At 33.9% G+C, this 16,494-nt stretch overlaps 1 protein-coding gene across 1 annotated transcript in view; it reads right to left on the bottom strand.

Annotated features, from left to right (window-relative positions):
* MDGA2 (MAM domain containing glycosylphosphatidylinositol anchor 2) overlaps positions 1-16,494 on the bottom strand; it is a 912,048-nt gene that overhangs the window by 345,512 nt on the left and 550,042 nt on the right. The window contains exon 5 of the mRNA XM_025295819.3: positions 1,992-2,124. Within this exon, the coding sequence (XP_025151604.2) occupies positions 1,992-2,124 (133 nt within the window). The remainder of the gene's footprint in view (positions 1-1,991; positions 2,125-16,494) is intronic.

Genomic DNA, 16,494 nt, shown 5'->3' with positions numbered 1-16,494 from the left:
TTACATCTCAGTAGTTATAAAGGTAAACTGAAATGATAAGCATTAAATACTTTTAAAATTAATAAAGCACTTCTCAAATGCAAGGCTGTAACATAAGTAATAATATATCCACTATCATGCTATTCCTCATTTCACTGAATTGAAGAAATATTCACACACATTGAGATATGGTGAAGTCAGCTTGGCTTACACATGATCTGGCTTGAACTAGAACAGCCTGTCTTATCATCTGTCAACATGCACTGTACCTTTGCCTTAATCATTAATAAAAAGGATGCATTTAAAAATCAAAATGGAGTAACTATGGTTCAGGCATCCAGGATGGAGCTGAGGGGTCTCTTCATTTTCTGCCATTAAAGTAGTATCATCTGCATATTTGAGATTGTTGGTATTTCTCCCTGCAATCTTGATTTCAGTTTGAGTTTCCTCCAGCCCAGCATGGAAGTTAAAAAAGCAGATGTACTCTGCATAGAATTAAATAAGCGGAGTGACAATATACAGCCTTGTTGTACTTCTTTCCCAATTTTGAACAAGTTGGTTGTTCCATGTCTGATTGTAACTGTTGCTTCTTGACCTGCATATAGGTTTCTCAGGAGACACATACAATGGTCTGGTGTTCCCATCTCTTTAAGAATTTTCCATAGTTCTTGTGATCCACACACTCAAAGGCTTTAGCATAGTCAACGAAACAGAAGTAGATGATTTTCTGGAACTCCCTTGCTTTCTCCATGATCCAAAGGATATTGGCAATTTGATCTCTGGTTCCTCCAACTCTTCAAAACCCAGCTTGTGTATCTGGAAGTTCTCAGTTCACATACTGCTGAATCCTAGCTTGAAGGATTTTGAGCATAACGTTGCTAGCATGCGAAGTGAGCAAATTGTATAATAGTTTGAACATTCGTTGGCATTTTGGCATCCCTTCTTTGGGATTGGAATGAAAACCAACCTTTTACAGGTAAAAGTATGAGCACACAATTTTTTCATCTTTCCAAAAAGCCCCAGATTTAATATTCTACCAAATGAGTAGATGGAGTTGCTGACTACTAGCTTATTGTCAAAGGAACAAATAAGTGTGTCCCATATTCTTTATACATTAACTCATAAATCCTTTCCTATAACTTTATGAGTTTATGAGGAAACTGGGGCAAAGAAGAGTAAAGTGACTTGCTCAACAAGATCTAACAAGAGCTAATAAGTGGCAGACCCAGGACCTAAACTGAAGAAAACCAAAACCTGCAGTTTTCAAGGTTTTTGTTAATGGGTAAAGCACTTTTTAAAGTACTATACTTTTAATATAATAACACAGGATCAAAAACTCATTAATTGCCACTGAAAATTTCTCAAAATCCATTCAAATTCTAATTTATTATGGTGATTTTTTTATATACAAACTTACAAAAGTAGCTCATTCACATGCTCTCTCTTTGCTCTTTCATTCAAGCATTTCTTCTCAACATGTTTGCAATTATTCTGAGGTCTATATTACTAAACACAGGCTAACTTAAGTGGAAATCTTGTTAATGTTTTGACATTTTCTACAAAAATAATTTCCTAAAAATACCTACCTGAAATTACCAATTAGCTTTCTTGACATTAAACGTAGTAAGGGAAAGGCTCTTTTACTCAGCTTTGGAATCACAAAACACTTTAGCAACTTGGAGCATAAATTTTCATATGAAAAATCTAGTATTTCTCTGAAATTTCTTTGAACAAAATATAGGCTGATTTGTGATATCTAGGAAAGCATTATTTTAAGGAATTATAATTTGATTTTCTATATAAACAAATGCCCTACAGGGGAGCCTATTGCAGTTAAATTTTACAGTTTCCAATTATAAAAATTTTTCATGTATCACAGAATTTTCTGGAAAGAAAAGACACTGTTCCTACATATACTATAGAAATCGTTTGGTCTGTTAAAAAGTTATAGAGACTTTTAAAACATTTGTTGTGGATAATGAACATAAAACATTCAGATTGCAGTTCCATACCTGTTTTATTGGAAAGTCTAAATGACACCATCTTATCAGGGATATTACATACATTCCTCACTGAAGCAATGCAGCTATAATTAGCATAGTCCTGTGGTCGAAGATTCTTTAGTTTTAAGATCTTCGTTTCACCCTGAAAATGTAGAAAAAGTCATTAGAAAAAGTTAGTGGTAACCGAATTAATAAATGGATGAATCATGACACTGTATTTTAAATCATATTATCAGAATATGGAAGATTGTCATTTATTTAAGAAAAATGCCCTAAATTTTAAAAATATATTGCTTTTAAAAATCATACTGCCATGTGCTTGGAGATAAAAGCTAACAAACAGCAATGAAAATTCATAACCATTTCTTTGCAAACCAGCTTCCTAAGGGGAGGATCTATTTCTGGTGGTAGTCATGCAAATTATTATGCAAAGATCAGAACAGTGTACTTAATAACGGAGTCTATTCAACAAACAGTGTAATCTATGCAGACTTCAACATGAAATGTTATGAAAGAAAACGATTCTGAAGATGAGACAATAAATGAAACACTGTTGGTAGAACAAAGTTAATGAAGTCAATCTAACAGTAGATAATTAAATTTATATACATAAATATTTTGTGTATATGGAGCAATGGCAGATGATAGATCTAAAACTGCATTTAAAGAGTATTCATGATGTTTTTATATTATTTTTGTTCTTGTTACTTTACATTCAGGACTTTAAAGTCTAAATCTCCTGAGTAAATCTGCAGGATTGCAGATAGATTCAAATTAGGCAAGTTGCCAAAAATGTCTTATCCACTCTTGATGAACCAAAAAGCCCATACAAAAACACTGAAATTATGCAAAAGATAAAAAGAACCACCAACAACAATAAGATGATGAAAAAAACTTGCCCAATTCAAATAAGGTCTCCTGGGATTTTTTTCTTTACCAGCTAAAGTTATTAATGCATCTCTCAAAATAGTTCCTTTCACAAGTAACTTAATTATGGAGATGGTAAAAATGTCTCCCAATGACATCTTATTTGGTATAGCAATTTTCAAAATGTTAATTTTTCCAGATAACATCTGTACAGAACCATGTGTTTCTTTTATTTTACTTAAGGACTTCATTCAAGTCCTAAAAATTGCAATACTTTCATACATTATTCAAAAGAATCAGAATACTTAGTGATTTAATACGTAAGACATGGCCTATTCATTTGCCAACAAAAAGAAAAGAACCGCACCCCGCAAAAAAAAAAAAAAAAAAAAAAAAAAAAAGCATAGGCAGGTACACAGTGTTTTCGAAATGCCAAATGAATATTCTTCAGTGTGTATAGGCATTTGGCTAACTCCTTTCATTCATTGGTAAAATTCAGTCTTAAAACAGTCACACCTTAAAACAATATTTTCCTCTCTAGGATAAATAATAATCATATCTTGAATTTTTTTTGTATGAAAGACATTGCATTTTTTCTGTATAAGCAGATGCAAATACACCCCACAGAAAATACAAAGAGTCAGTATGTGTTGTTCTAGAATTTATATTTAAAACATGTTCTCAATATATTACAGAGCTTTCACATTATCTATATACAATGCATATAAAAGTGTGCTTAGTTAGAAAGCATAGAGGAAGAGTATGTTATACTAGAGCCAATTGACTCAGATAATTTTTTGAACAAGATACTACATCTTCCTCCTCGTACCTCTGAATATCATTGCTTAGATTTCTTTACTTCTCTTTCTTCCCTTAACACTTGACTGTTGGTATTCTCTGGAATTCTATTTGTTCCACAGTTAATCACACTTTATAAAATTTCCTTAAATGATTTTATCCTTGCTGATGAATTTATACTGCAAGCCCTATATTCCTGTCTTTTTCTTCAAGTCTTTATCTCTATTCCAGAATTGTCTCAATTTCAGATGTATACAGCAAAGTTTTTACGTGAATTTTGTCTATTTTTATGTCTCGTAGATACCTAAAACTCAACATATCCCGAAATAGACTTCAAGTCTCTTCCTCTAAATCTACTCTCTCATTCTTTTTTAGCAACAGGAATCTTAGATTTTCAATTATTATTTCATATTCTTATATTCAGTATCTCCATCTCAGATTCTCTTATTGACCTTGCAACACATCCAATCTTGAACATTCTTTTATTTATATTTAAATATAATACTCTAAGCCCAACATTCAGCTGAGAAATTTGATTGTGCTTAGTATAGCTTAAGAATCCAAGCAACTTTGATCATCTAATCTAGAATCAGGACTTTTTTTTTTTAACATGGAAATCTGATTATGCCCTCTCTCTGCTTAAATCAAAAGAATGCCATGTTATTGTTCTTAAAAATAAACATAATAATTCTTAACATGACTGTCAAGCCTTTGTGACCTGCATTTTCCTCGCCTCTCCTGTCTCCTCTCATTTTCCTAATGCCTTCCACATATTCAGTTTCCTGTGGCCACAGACCCTCTGCACATGCCTTGTTCCTTACTTTATGCATAGCAAATTTTGTCTCATTCTTCAAACCCAACACTCCTCAGTTCCACAGGTAAGTCTTTCCTTACTTTCTGGAAAAAGAGGAATCCTTTTTTGTGAGGTCTGCTTATATCTTGTTATAACACAGTTTCTTTTTTCCACTTATTTTGGTAATGGATTTATTTTCTGCCATACTCCCCCCTTGCTAGTAAGGGGGGAGATTATGTCTGTCTTGTTCTCAGTAGTATGTCCTAAGCACCTGCTGCTGCTGCTGCTAAGTCGCTTCAGTCGTGTCTGACTCTGTGCAACCCCATAGATGGCAGCCCACCAGCCTCCCCTGTCCCTGGGATTCTCCAGGCAAGAACACTGGAGTGGGCTGCCATTTCCTTCTCCAATGCAGGAAAGTGAAAGTGAAAGTGAAATCGCTTCAGTCCTGTCCGACCCCTAGCGACCCCATGGACTGCAGCCCACCAGGCTCCTCCATCCATGGGATTTTCCAGGCAAGAGTACTGGAGTGGGTTGCCATTTCCTTCTCCAGTCCTAAGCACCTAGCAGAGGATTTATCATAGGTGAGATACTTTTTAAACAAATTCTTTTGCAATTAAAAGTACTATGAATACTTATATTTCACCACTCAACGTTTTGCTTATACATATTTATTTCCCCAGAATTTATTTCTGCTTGGCATCTGATATGAATTCAATAGACATTAATAAATATAGTCAGTATTCTAAAATGAGCCAGGCAGTGATAACAATTCTTAAATATATAAAAGAATAAATGGTGCCATTTAGATGCATATTTGATGATAAAGTCGCTTTATTTACATAGAATTGATTATATTCTGCCAGTGTTCCTTGTTTCTGTTTCCACTGGCAAATTATATTTAATCCATATTTTCTGGATATTTTTTCAACACTTCACTGAAACTTTCAGTGTCACTAATAATCTCTTTTGTTAAAATTTAATAAATCTTAATAAATCTTCATTTCCTTTTTATGTGTGTATACTTTTCCACTTCCCTCTAATACTTTAGATTACCTTTGCTATTTTGACAGCACCTTGTGTGTAGGTAAAAAACTATAAATAAAATAATTTAGAGACATTTTGGTTACATTTATTTTCTAGTATACAAATTTTAGTCTGCAAACTTCTACTATTACTACTTTTCTAGACCAATCTGATGCATTATCATGGTTTCAATTAGCATTTATGTATAGATACCTAACAAATTTCTAAGCCAAAACACACACACTTTTGGAAAAATGGCCAATAGTATTGCAATTAATGAAATTCTGCTTTTCCAAAATTTTCCTTTCTTTTTAGTTGCAATGTTTGCTAGCCATTACATTACACTCTTGTACTTGAGTGTCTCCACATCCCATCTGCATCTCTTAAGATATTCTATCTTGGTTTTCTAATTCTTTCTGACTCTTCTTTTTATTGTTATTTTCCTTTACTGACTTCTACTCTTCCTGCAATACAGAGCTCCCACCCCCAAAAAAGCCACTTCATATTTTGCCAACAAACAAGTTAGACTTGTCTCTCATTTCCAGCTTGAATTTGTTCTCTCTTGGATTCCCCTTGACTTCTCTATGAATGTCCTCGCCCACCATTTCTATTTATAACTCTGACCTCTGACCTCATCTATGTATTTTGATAACTGCCTGACAAAGATTTTCATCAGCAATACATAGAAGGTCATACAAACTCAATGAGCTCATCATTGCACTCTACTTATACTTACTGCCTCACCTCATGTAAATTTTCTCTTCTGACATTCTGCTACATTTTAATGATGACCACCATCATTTTCCCCTATTCCAGACTCAAGACTCTTGTCATAATTCACTCTTCATTGTATCTCATTACCTCACATTCAATGGCATCAAATGCCTTAGATTATTTTTTAGTTTTTTCTTTATAAATGGCCTTTACTCTTCAATCTGTAGCCATGTTATTTGCTGTAGACCCTCATCAACCATGAATTTAACAAACACAGCTTGAGTGTCTATTTTGGCTAAAGTAATGTACTGCCTACTATTGAGAACTGCTGTTCTACTTTATTCTAATCACTCTGCATACTTCCACCATAAGCATCATCATCATGTCATTGTCATGTTGCTGCTGCTGCTGCTAAGTCACTTCAGTTGTGTCTGACTCTGTGCAACCCCATAGACAGCAGCCCACCAGGCTCCCCCATCCCTGGGATTCTCCAGGCAAGAACACTGGAGTGGGTTGCCATTTCCTTCTCCAATGCAGGAAAATGAAAAGTGAAAGTGAAGTCACTCAGTTGTGTCTGACTCTTAGCGACCCCATGGACTGCAGCCCACCAGGCTCCTCCATCCATGGGATTTTCCAGGCAAAAGTACTGGAGTAGGGTGCCATTGCCTTCTCTGATTGTCATGCTAGAAAACCCTGAATAGCTCTCCTACTCTGAAAGTTTATTTCAAAAACCTTCAGTGGCTCATTTGATACTCCATGCAGTCCAAGAAAATTTTTACTTTTTTTCCTTATTCCTCACACAAACTAATTTATTATGTATTCATTTATTATTTTTATTTAATATTTATTCACACCAAGTTAGTTCATCACTATTTTAAGATGACTTTTCATAATTTTAAACTGTTACTGTTTTTTTTAAAGAAAACTACTCCATATGAATCTTTTTAAGTTGCAATAAACTGAAGTGCAGTTTAAAAAAAAGTTGTATCTACTCTGTAAAGTCTATTTTTTTGTAAATATATTGTATACATTATTGAAGTACAGTTGACTTACAACATTTCAGGTGCACAGCAGCATCATAGATTATTACAAGGTATTGACTATAGTTCCCTGTGCTATGCAGTAAACCTTTGTTGCATATCTATTTTTTTAAATTAGAAATCTAGCATTCTATTCATACGAAGTCAAACAAGCAGTCTTTTCTGACCTTCTCAGAAGTAAATTCTCTTTCTTTGTAACTTCTATTACATTTTTATACCAAAAATATCTATTTATAACTCATTCTTTAGTATTTGGTTGTAAGTTATTACTCAACGTGCTGACATGTTCTTTAACTGAAACATGAGACCCGTAGTGGCAGAGTCATCTTATATCACTCAGAATACTGAATAGGGAGCCTTTTGTATCATTGCTTAATAAATATATGTTGATTGACAGGATGTACTTAAAATTGGTCTTCCCACTGATATATTCTACAAGAAGTAAGGTGTTCATAGTGTATAATTATAATGACTCAAAAATAAAATGTACAAAAACATAAAATCTACAAAAATTAGACCACATTTTCCCACCACACATTCTACCCTTTGCTTATGATGTTGTATTTCTTATAACATTCCCCTGACTTTCTCCGCCCTTTCTATAATACTTGCCACATTAATAATCAATTGGAAACTTATTAACTTTTTAATAATCAATTGGAAAATAGATAGCTAGTGAGAATCTGCTGTAAAGCCCAAAGAGCTCAGCTCAGTGCTCTGTAATGAATTAGATGTATGGGATGGGAGGTGGGACGGATGTCCAAAGGAGAGAAGATATATGCATACATAAAGATGGTTTACTTCAGGTTCAATCCCTGGGTTGGGAAGATCTCCAGGAGTAGGAAATGGCAACCTGCTCCAGTATTCTTGCCTGGAAAGGTCCATGGACAGAGGAACCTGGAAGGCTACAGTCCATGGGATTGCAGAGAGTCAGATATGACTGAGCACACACATACACACACACAGCAGAAACTAATGCAACACTGTAAATCAATTGTAGTCCAATAACATTTTAAAAAATAAAAGAATAGATCCAACTCATTGTTCTGAACATAATGTGTTCAGTAAAAATTTCTGAACCACGTTGACTCTAATTTTAATAGTAAGAATGAAAAAAATATTAATATTAGGGTAAGATGAACGATAGACTTAAGAAGCTGAGTTAGGGACCATCCACAGAAGAGTTGAACAGTCCAATATTAGTAAGCAAAGGTAAATAGGAAGCAAGCCCCAAGGGACTGATGAAACCATCAAGTACATTCAAACCAATAGCAATGAAGCTCTGGCCGTTAAAATAGAGGTCATTCTTGTAGGGAATGCATTCTTGAAATATTATATATACTTGAGTTCTTGTGGTTAGAAATGCTGCTAGTGTTTATGTTATCTAAAAATAAAGACTATAAACTAGGTAGTGATAGTAATAGTGAGTTTTTAAAACTTTACTTTTGAGATAATTCCTACACTTTAAAGACCAACAGATATGGTTCAATAAATATAATGGTTTATGTATAGCATATCCTAGTTAATTCTTATGCAGATCATAGCAGCAAAGTGAACACATGAGAAGGACAGATGGGATGGAGAAATAACTTACTGTGACTTCTAGGTCCACCGTTTCCCAAGGTTAAGCTATCATATGAATGCAGAATTATTTGGGTTGAACTAAAATGATTTATATTTTCATGTGAATTTCTATGATTTGTAAAAAGGAATTTTCAGTTAATCATTGTCTAATTGTATAATTAGTCTAATTAGCCTAATTATAACTAATTACATAATTGATGTAAATATGTTCAGTCTTGCAATTAGATGGTGTAATTACAATGCACAAGATGATGTCATGAACATCTTTATAAAAGCTCTGGAGAAATAGCAAAAATACGTGTATTTTGTAAAATTTAAGTACAAGTTTCTTTAATATTCACAAGATTATTTGAAACACACAGATTTAAACTTTTAAAACTACTTTTTAAATAAAGGGAAGCCCCTTACCAAAGGTGATTATTGCCTAATGAAATAATACCCATAACCTGAAACAGTATTGCTATTTTACTTAGAAAAGGAATTTGAACTTTCTTTTAATACTTTCATATATTAATAAAAAGAAAAAAAGTCAATTCACACTCATTTTTTAGCTCTAAAAGTTAATTTATTTATTTACTTCTAAATAGATAACAATATATGCTGTCCAGCACACCCAGTATTAAGTGAGTGCAAGTATGAAAAGCATAATTATTCCTCTTAGACTTATATGCTTATTAATTCATATCCACCTAAGGAACACAGATCAATTTCATTCTGAAAGCATGATCTATAAAAAGGTACAGTCAAGGTTCTATATTTCTACTGTATGGTAAAATAAATATTCAATTCAAGTTGATATAGTTATTAACTTAGTATGAATGTGCATGTGAGGCAGATGTATCCCATTACCTTAGAAATTCTATTTTATTAAAAACAAGACATTGTTATTGAACAGCAAAACATATATCTTTAAAACAAATGTAATTCTCTAATATTAAAAATAAGCAGATTATGATCTGTCATTCGAATCCATCCACAGTATATATAGTCCCAATATATCTTTTCAGCTTTGTGGTCCACTGTTGCCCCCATATACCAATCATTATTCCAGCCAACCAGAGGGGTGGCCAATCTTTGAAGATATTACCATCGTTCTGTATATTATACATGCTATGCTTTCCATCTTGAATGTTCTCTTTGATTTCTCCCCGTAATATCAAAGTTAGGAGGAGCCTTGCCTAGTAACCTCTGTATCTCTGATAGAAAGGTGCCTGAACCTTGTACAAAACAGATCTCAATCATTTTTAACTGGATCTTATTTACACTATGTAGCCACAGAGGACTTAGGGTCTATGAAAATAAATCAAAATATCACTGCAGTGCTCCAAAACAAACAAAACTAAAATGGAAAGTTTTTTTCCTTATAAAGTACACATAGCAGTTTTTTGGAAACAACAGTCTAAGAAATCATTAACACATAAGAATACATATACATACACAGTAGCCTGATAAGCAAAAAGAAAAGTATTGGTAAAACTGGAAATAGACCTGCCTTATGATCCAGCAATCCCACTGCTGGGCATACACACTGAGGAAACCAGAAGGGAAAGAGACACGTGTACCCCAATGTTCATCGCAGCACTGTTTATAATAGCCAGGACATGGAAGCAACCTAGATGTCCATCAGCAGATGAATGGATAAGAAAGCGGTGGTACATATACACAATGGAGTATTACTCAGCCATTAAAAAGAATACATTTGAATCAGTTCTAATGAGGTGGATGAAACTGGAGCCTATTATACAGAGTGAAGTAAGCCAGAAAGAAAAACACCAATACAGTATACTAACGCATATATATGGAATTTAGAAAGATGGTAACAATAACCCTGTGTACGAGACAGCAAAAGAGACACTGATGTATAGAAGAGTCTTATGGACTCTGTGAGAGAGGGAGAGGGTGGGAAGATTTGGGAGAATGGCATTGAAACATGTGTAATATCATGTATGAAACGAGTTGCCAGTCCAGGTTCAATGCACGATACTGGATGCTTGGGGCTGGTGCACTGGGACGACCCAGAGGGATGGAATGGGGAGGGAGGAGGGATGAGGGTTCAGGATGGGGAACACATGTATACCTGTGGCGGATTCATTTTGATATTTGGCAAAACTAATACAGTTATGTAAAGTTTAAAAATAAAATAAAATTAAAAAAAAAATAAAGAACTGCAAAGCCATTACAGGAAGGCAAAAAAAAGAAAAAGAAAAACCTCAATATTGGGAAGCATTTTAAAGATACAAAGCAAAGTTAATTTTAAATCTAAAGCAACTATGATACATACCCCAAATAATCGATGCTTTCATTTCAATTACACAATTCTGAATAGTTGCTTAGAAATGTTTGGGTTACGTTTCAATGTAGGGAAAATCTAGATATGATTAACTTCGTAAATTAGAACCTACATAAAATTTTTGTTTTATCATTGTAAAAATAGAGACCACAAGCTGTATCTACTGTGTTCCTTTCTCTTCCTGGATGATCACAGTTCACCATGCTTCCAAATTTCCAGTGCAGCTAGAAAGTACTAAAGAGAATGCTGTTTGTTATCAAATAAATTCATGGGTTAATAAATGTTCTTTCCCTGTAAATAAGTGTTCTTTACATCCTATGTGTCTGTATTATAAAAATGTGCCCTAGAGGCTGGAATGAGCCCTGGAATTATCAGTGTGTTAATTCTAATTTTTTCATACAAGATAACTTTTAGAGAAATCCTGCTTATTCTATAATTCCCTATATTCGCAATTATACAAAAGTAGTAATGTTATCATATGTGTCCTCCCCTCCTGAAAAAACTGTGGACTCAAGCAGAACTTCCAAATGGCAACCCTGATGGTCAGATATAGAACTCTGGCAGCAACAGGTCGTATATTGTTTTCTAAAAAGCGGGCATACACAGAAAGCCTGCTGCTGCTGCTGCTAAGTCGCTTCAGTCGTGTCCGACTCTGTGCGACCCCACAGACGGCAGCCCACCAGGCTCCCCCGTCCCTGGGATTCTCCAGGCAAGAACACTGGAGTGGGTACACAGAAAGCCTAACCAGTTATTATTTTCATACTAGCCCCCACAGATCACATATTTATAGTACCAGATAGTTTAGTAGGCATCTGCATTTGTGTTTCTGCACAAAAGTAAACATACTATGGACCAGTAGATAAACAAAACCAAAAGCTGGCTTCCCCGGTGGTGCAGTGGTAAAGAAGTGGCCTGCCAATGCAGGAGACGCAAGAGACTCAGGTTTGATGGCTGGGTCAGGAAGATCCCTCCAGTATTCTGGCTGGAATACCCCATGGAGAGAGAAGCCTGGTGGGCTACAGTCCATGAGGTCACAAGGTGTCAGATGCAACGGAGTCACTGAGCATGCACGCACCCCTTAACCAAAGAGGTATTTGTTTTAAAGAAACCCTTGAGAATTTCTTAAATAAATGATTAGCTTCCTATCCATTTATGATAAATATCCATATATACATGAAAATACTCTAAGCAGTATCTAAAAAATTAAAAAATGGTATTGAAAAATCTTACATATGCTCTTGAATTTTCATAGAACAATACTACACATGATAGACAAAACCAAAATGGAGCAGATCAGATTTTTCTTTGCTTGGTATTAATACATTGCCAATATCAATTATCCTCCATTCTGTAACTTGAATATCTCAGATTGATCTACAGATTCAACAAAACTTCACTCAGAATCTTATCACACTTTCCACAGAAATCAAGATGATCCTAAAACTTAAGTGGGAATGCAAAGAAGTGAAAACATCTAAAACAATTTGAAAAAGATGAACATGGTTAAGGGACTTATTCTTTCTCATTTTAAGATTTGTTATAAATCTATAGAAATTAACACAGTGTGGTATTTAAATAAAAACATATAGATCAATGGGACAGAATAAATAGCTCAGAAATACTCTAATACATAGGGGCAACTGATTTTCAATTTAAGTGCCAAGGAAATTCAGTGATGAAAGAAAAACATTTTCAATAAATGTTGCTAGAACACATGTATATCCAACTGCAAAAGCTGAAGCTCAAATGCTTCCTTACACATAAAAAACAACGCAACATGGAAAAAAGGACATATATTGGTAAACTTAAATGAATAATGATTATTTCAAAGGACAAAAAAATCTTGTTGATTTTAAAATATATGTAGAATTAGAGTACTAGACAAAAAATAGCATAAAATATAAAAAGGGTAAATATTGCTAAGTTATTCTAGAGTTCTATCATTCTTGAAGAAGAGCTAAAGTAATAATTAAGCATGCATGGTGTAATTTTTTAAGGTAACCAATAAAAGGTATTCAGATAATTTTAAAGTTTAGTTAAATAGATGATAAAATGAAATAATTAAAATATCTTATAAACCCAGAAGGCAAGAAGAGAGAGAAATAAAATAAAAGAAGAGCCTAACATGGTAAAAAAAAAAAATCAATATTAGTCATTGGATTAAATGTACTAAAAGTTAAGATAGATCCACTGGCTTAAAACAACAACAAAATCTATATTCTGGTTGTAAGCAATGTGTTGCAAATATGAAGTTTGAAAGTAAAGAGATGAATATTTATTACCCTCCCCCACCCGCTAAAGAGGCCCACCAACCAAAGGAAAGCGTGTATAGTTACATTGATGACAGACAAAACAGACATAAGGCAAGAAACACTGCCAGTAGTACATTTCTGAGTGATAGCTTACCAGGAAGATATATCAGAAAGATAATACGCTCAGATAATCCACTGCTGCTGCAGCTGCTAAGTCGCTTCAGTCGTGTCCGACTCTGTGCGACCCCATAGACAGCACCCCACCAGGCTCCTCTGTCCCAGGAATTCTCCAGGCAAGAACACTGAGCGGGTTTCCATTTCCTTCTCCAATGCATGCATGCATGCATGCTAAGTCGCTTGAGTCATGTCCGACTCTGTGTGACCCTATGGACAGCAATCCACCAGGCTCCTCTGTCCACAGGATTCTCTAGACAAGAATACTGGAGTGGGTTGCCATTTCCTTCTCCAGATAATCCACTAGGAAGATATAAAAATTCTAATTGTGCAAGTTCTAGCAATATATTTTCAAAATATATAAAGCATAAATTGATAAAAATGAAGATGAAAGAGACCAATCCACAGTCACAGTCACAGACATTAACTAAATTCTCTCAACAGCTTTTAGAACAGCAGACACAAAAAGTCAGGAAATATGTAGAATACCTGAACAACAAAATTAACAAATATGACCCAACTGAAACTCAACAATCTTGGAATCACAATTTGTGGGTGCATAAGGATCATTCATGGAAGTACATCACAGGCAAGTCTCAACTTCTAAGGACTGAAACTTTCCCACCCAGTGAAATTAGACTAGAAATCAATTAAAAATTACAACAAGAAAATCATCAACAGTTCATAAATTAAATACACTAAAATTGATTTAATTTTAATATCATTCTCATTCACATTTCACTAAGCTTTCTTTAGTGGGGAAAAAGAAGAGTTGTAGAGAGTGTTTCAGGATTTACTAATAATTTTAACTATTCCTTGGGCTTCCCTGGTGGCTCAAATGGTAAAGAATCCACCTACAATGCAGAAGACCTGGGTTCAAACCCTGGGTTGGGAAGATCCCCTGAAGGAGGACATGGCAACCCACTTCAATATTCATGACTGGAGAATTCTATGGAGAGAGGAGCCTGGTGGGCTTTAGTCCATGGGGTCACAAAGAGTAGGACACAACTGAGTGACTAAGCACACATTCCTTAGTTAAAAATCCAGACATCTTCATGGGAATATTGGCTCAATATATTCATTGAGATTCTTCCATGTGTCAGGCACCATGTGAGTTATTGAAAAGACAAAGTAACTATAATTATTGAGTTTATGTCCAGATATACAAATAAGATAATTTTATAATTTTAGTGCTGTAGAAAAAAATAAAAACAAAAAAACTGAGTTTTAGGGATGAGTAACTGAAAGGGAAGAGATGTTACTTCAGATAGATCTGTCAGGGAAAGCTTTTCTCAGGTGATGAGTTCTCAGTGTTAAGAAGAACCCTGCCATGTTATCTAAGTAGCATTCTAATTGGAGGAATCAAGAACATGGAGACCCTGGGCATGTCTATAGTGGGTGTGACTAGAACAGTGAATGAAGTATAGAAGGCTAGATAAGCAAGAACAAGGTGGAACAAGATCAAAAATGGTCTTGTAGGCCACAATACTTGGACTTGTGTGCAATATTTCAGCTTGTGTGGTATGAAGAAAGACAATAACATTTATCCACGAGAAAGCCAACATTCTCTGTCATAAGTACTTTCCATGTGCTGCTGTTTGAGAGTTTTATCAATCTTGCCTACAAAAAATATGTTTAGTATGAACAAATTAAGTACATATATAACATAAAAATATTGAAGTATTTCTTGCTTATATATAATTTTTAAGACAAATATAAATACATAGCCATTTTAGGAGCAGAGATAAAATAATCAAGTAACCAAAGGCAGGAAAGACATTTTAAAATGGAAACTAAAATTATATGCTATTGGCAATTATAAGTTACAGCAGGCGAATCCAGAGTACAGAATTTTAAGAACAATTTGTTTCTTAAACACTTTTTTAAGATAATTAATTTGAAGGGTCCAAACAGCAGAGTCCTAAGTACAGTAAAAAGCAGAAAAAGCATGTGTTATGTAGCACAATATAATATTTACATCAAAGAAAGTATCAGCGTTGAAATGTTCAAATTAAAAAGTTGCTTTTCTCCTAAAGAGTGGGAGAAACATAAAGAAGGAAGAGAAAATAAGTAACTTTTAAAAGGCAGAATCAACAGCTACTAGTCTGAGAGCTTCTTTAAGATACATTCTTTGAGTTGCTAACACAGAAACAGCAACAAATTTAAAAGAATGAATGAAAAATTTGATTGTGCTTATTTAAAGCTTTAAAACAAATTCTTAATTGCTTGGAAAACATAAAAGTTTCTCCCAAATTTGGGCAAGACTCATGTGTTTATTTTTAAGTGACAAGACCCTTCTTCAAGTAAGAGCTGCCTATGGTGCTTCAGTACTTAGTGAATATGTGTTTAGAATTGCCTTAGTATGGTAAATATCATGAGAACAGAAAATTATGCTTTCTGAATTTTAACAACATCTATATTTTAAAAGAAGTTGACAATAGAAGAAACAAATAGATGATAGGTGATCATTTATTCAGATTTCTAAACCTTAGGGACATCAAGCTACTAAATAGTGTTAACAAATTTTTAAGTTATTTTGCTAACTAAAAACAGTGAATTTTAGTAAAAATTACATAATGAACTGAAATATGTATTTAATGCTGCATTTAATAAAAAATGGGATGATGGGAAATTTATAATCTCAGGATAATCTTATATTACTAGAAAGCTGTGATGTGAAATGTAAAAATCTTTAACATTCTGAAGTTAATATATTTATAGTATTTTAAATTTAGTTATATGTTTCTCTCCTTATGGACATTTGATGCCTCAAACTTTAACAGTGTAGTCAGATTCTTGTTTATCTTGTTACCTATATAATTAAAAAAATAATAGTCACAATTACTTGGAAAATTTTTCCAAGTACATTTTTTTTAATTTAAAATCTTTTCTTTGTTAGTTAGGTTTGTGTTCTTTTGTAAATGTCAAAAAATATCTTTATAATTACAGCATTCAAAAATTCCCACAACTTCCATGT

This window comes from Bubalus bubalis, chromosome 11 (genome assembly GCF_019923935.1).
Source record: "Bubalus bubalis isolate 160015118507 breed Murrah chromosome 11, NDDB_SH_1, whole genome shotgun sequence".
NCBI classification, from domain to species: domain Eukaryota; kingdom Metazoa; phylum Chordata; class Mammalia; order Artiodactyla; family Bovidae; genus Bubalus; species Bubalus bubalis.
The sequence above is the reverse complement of the archived record's forward strand: the minus strand, read 5'-3'. Positions and strand labels throughout refer to the sequence as shown.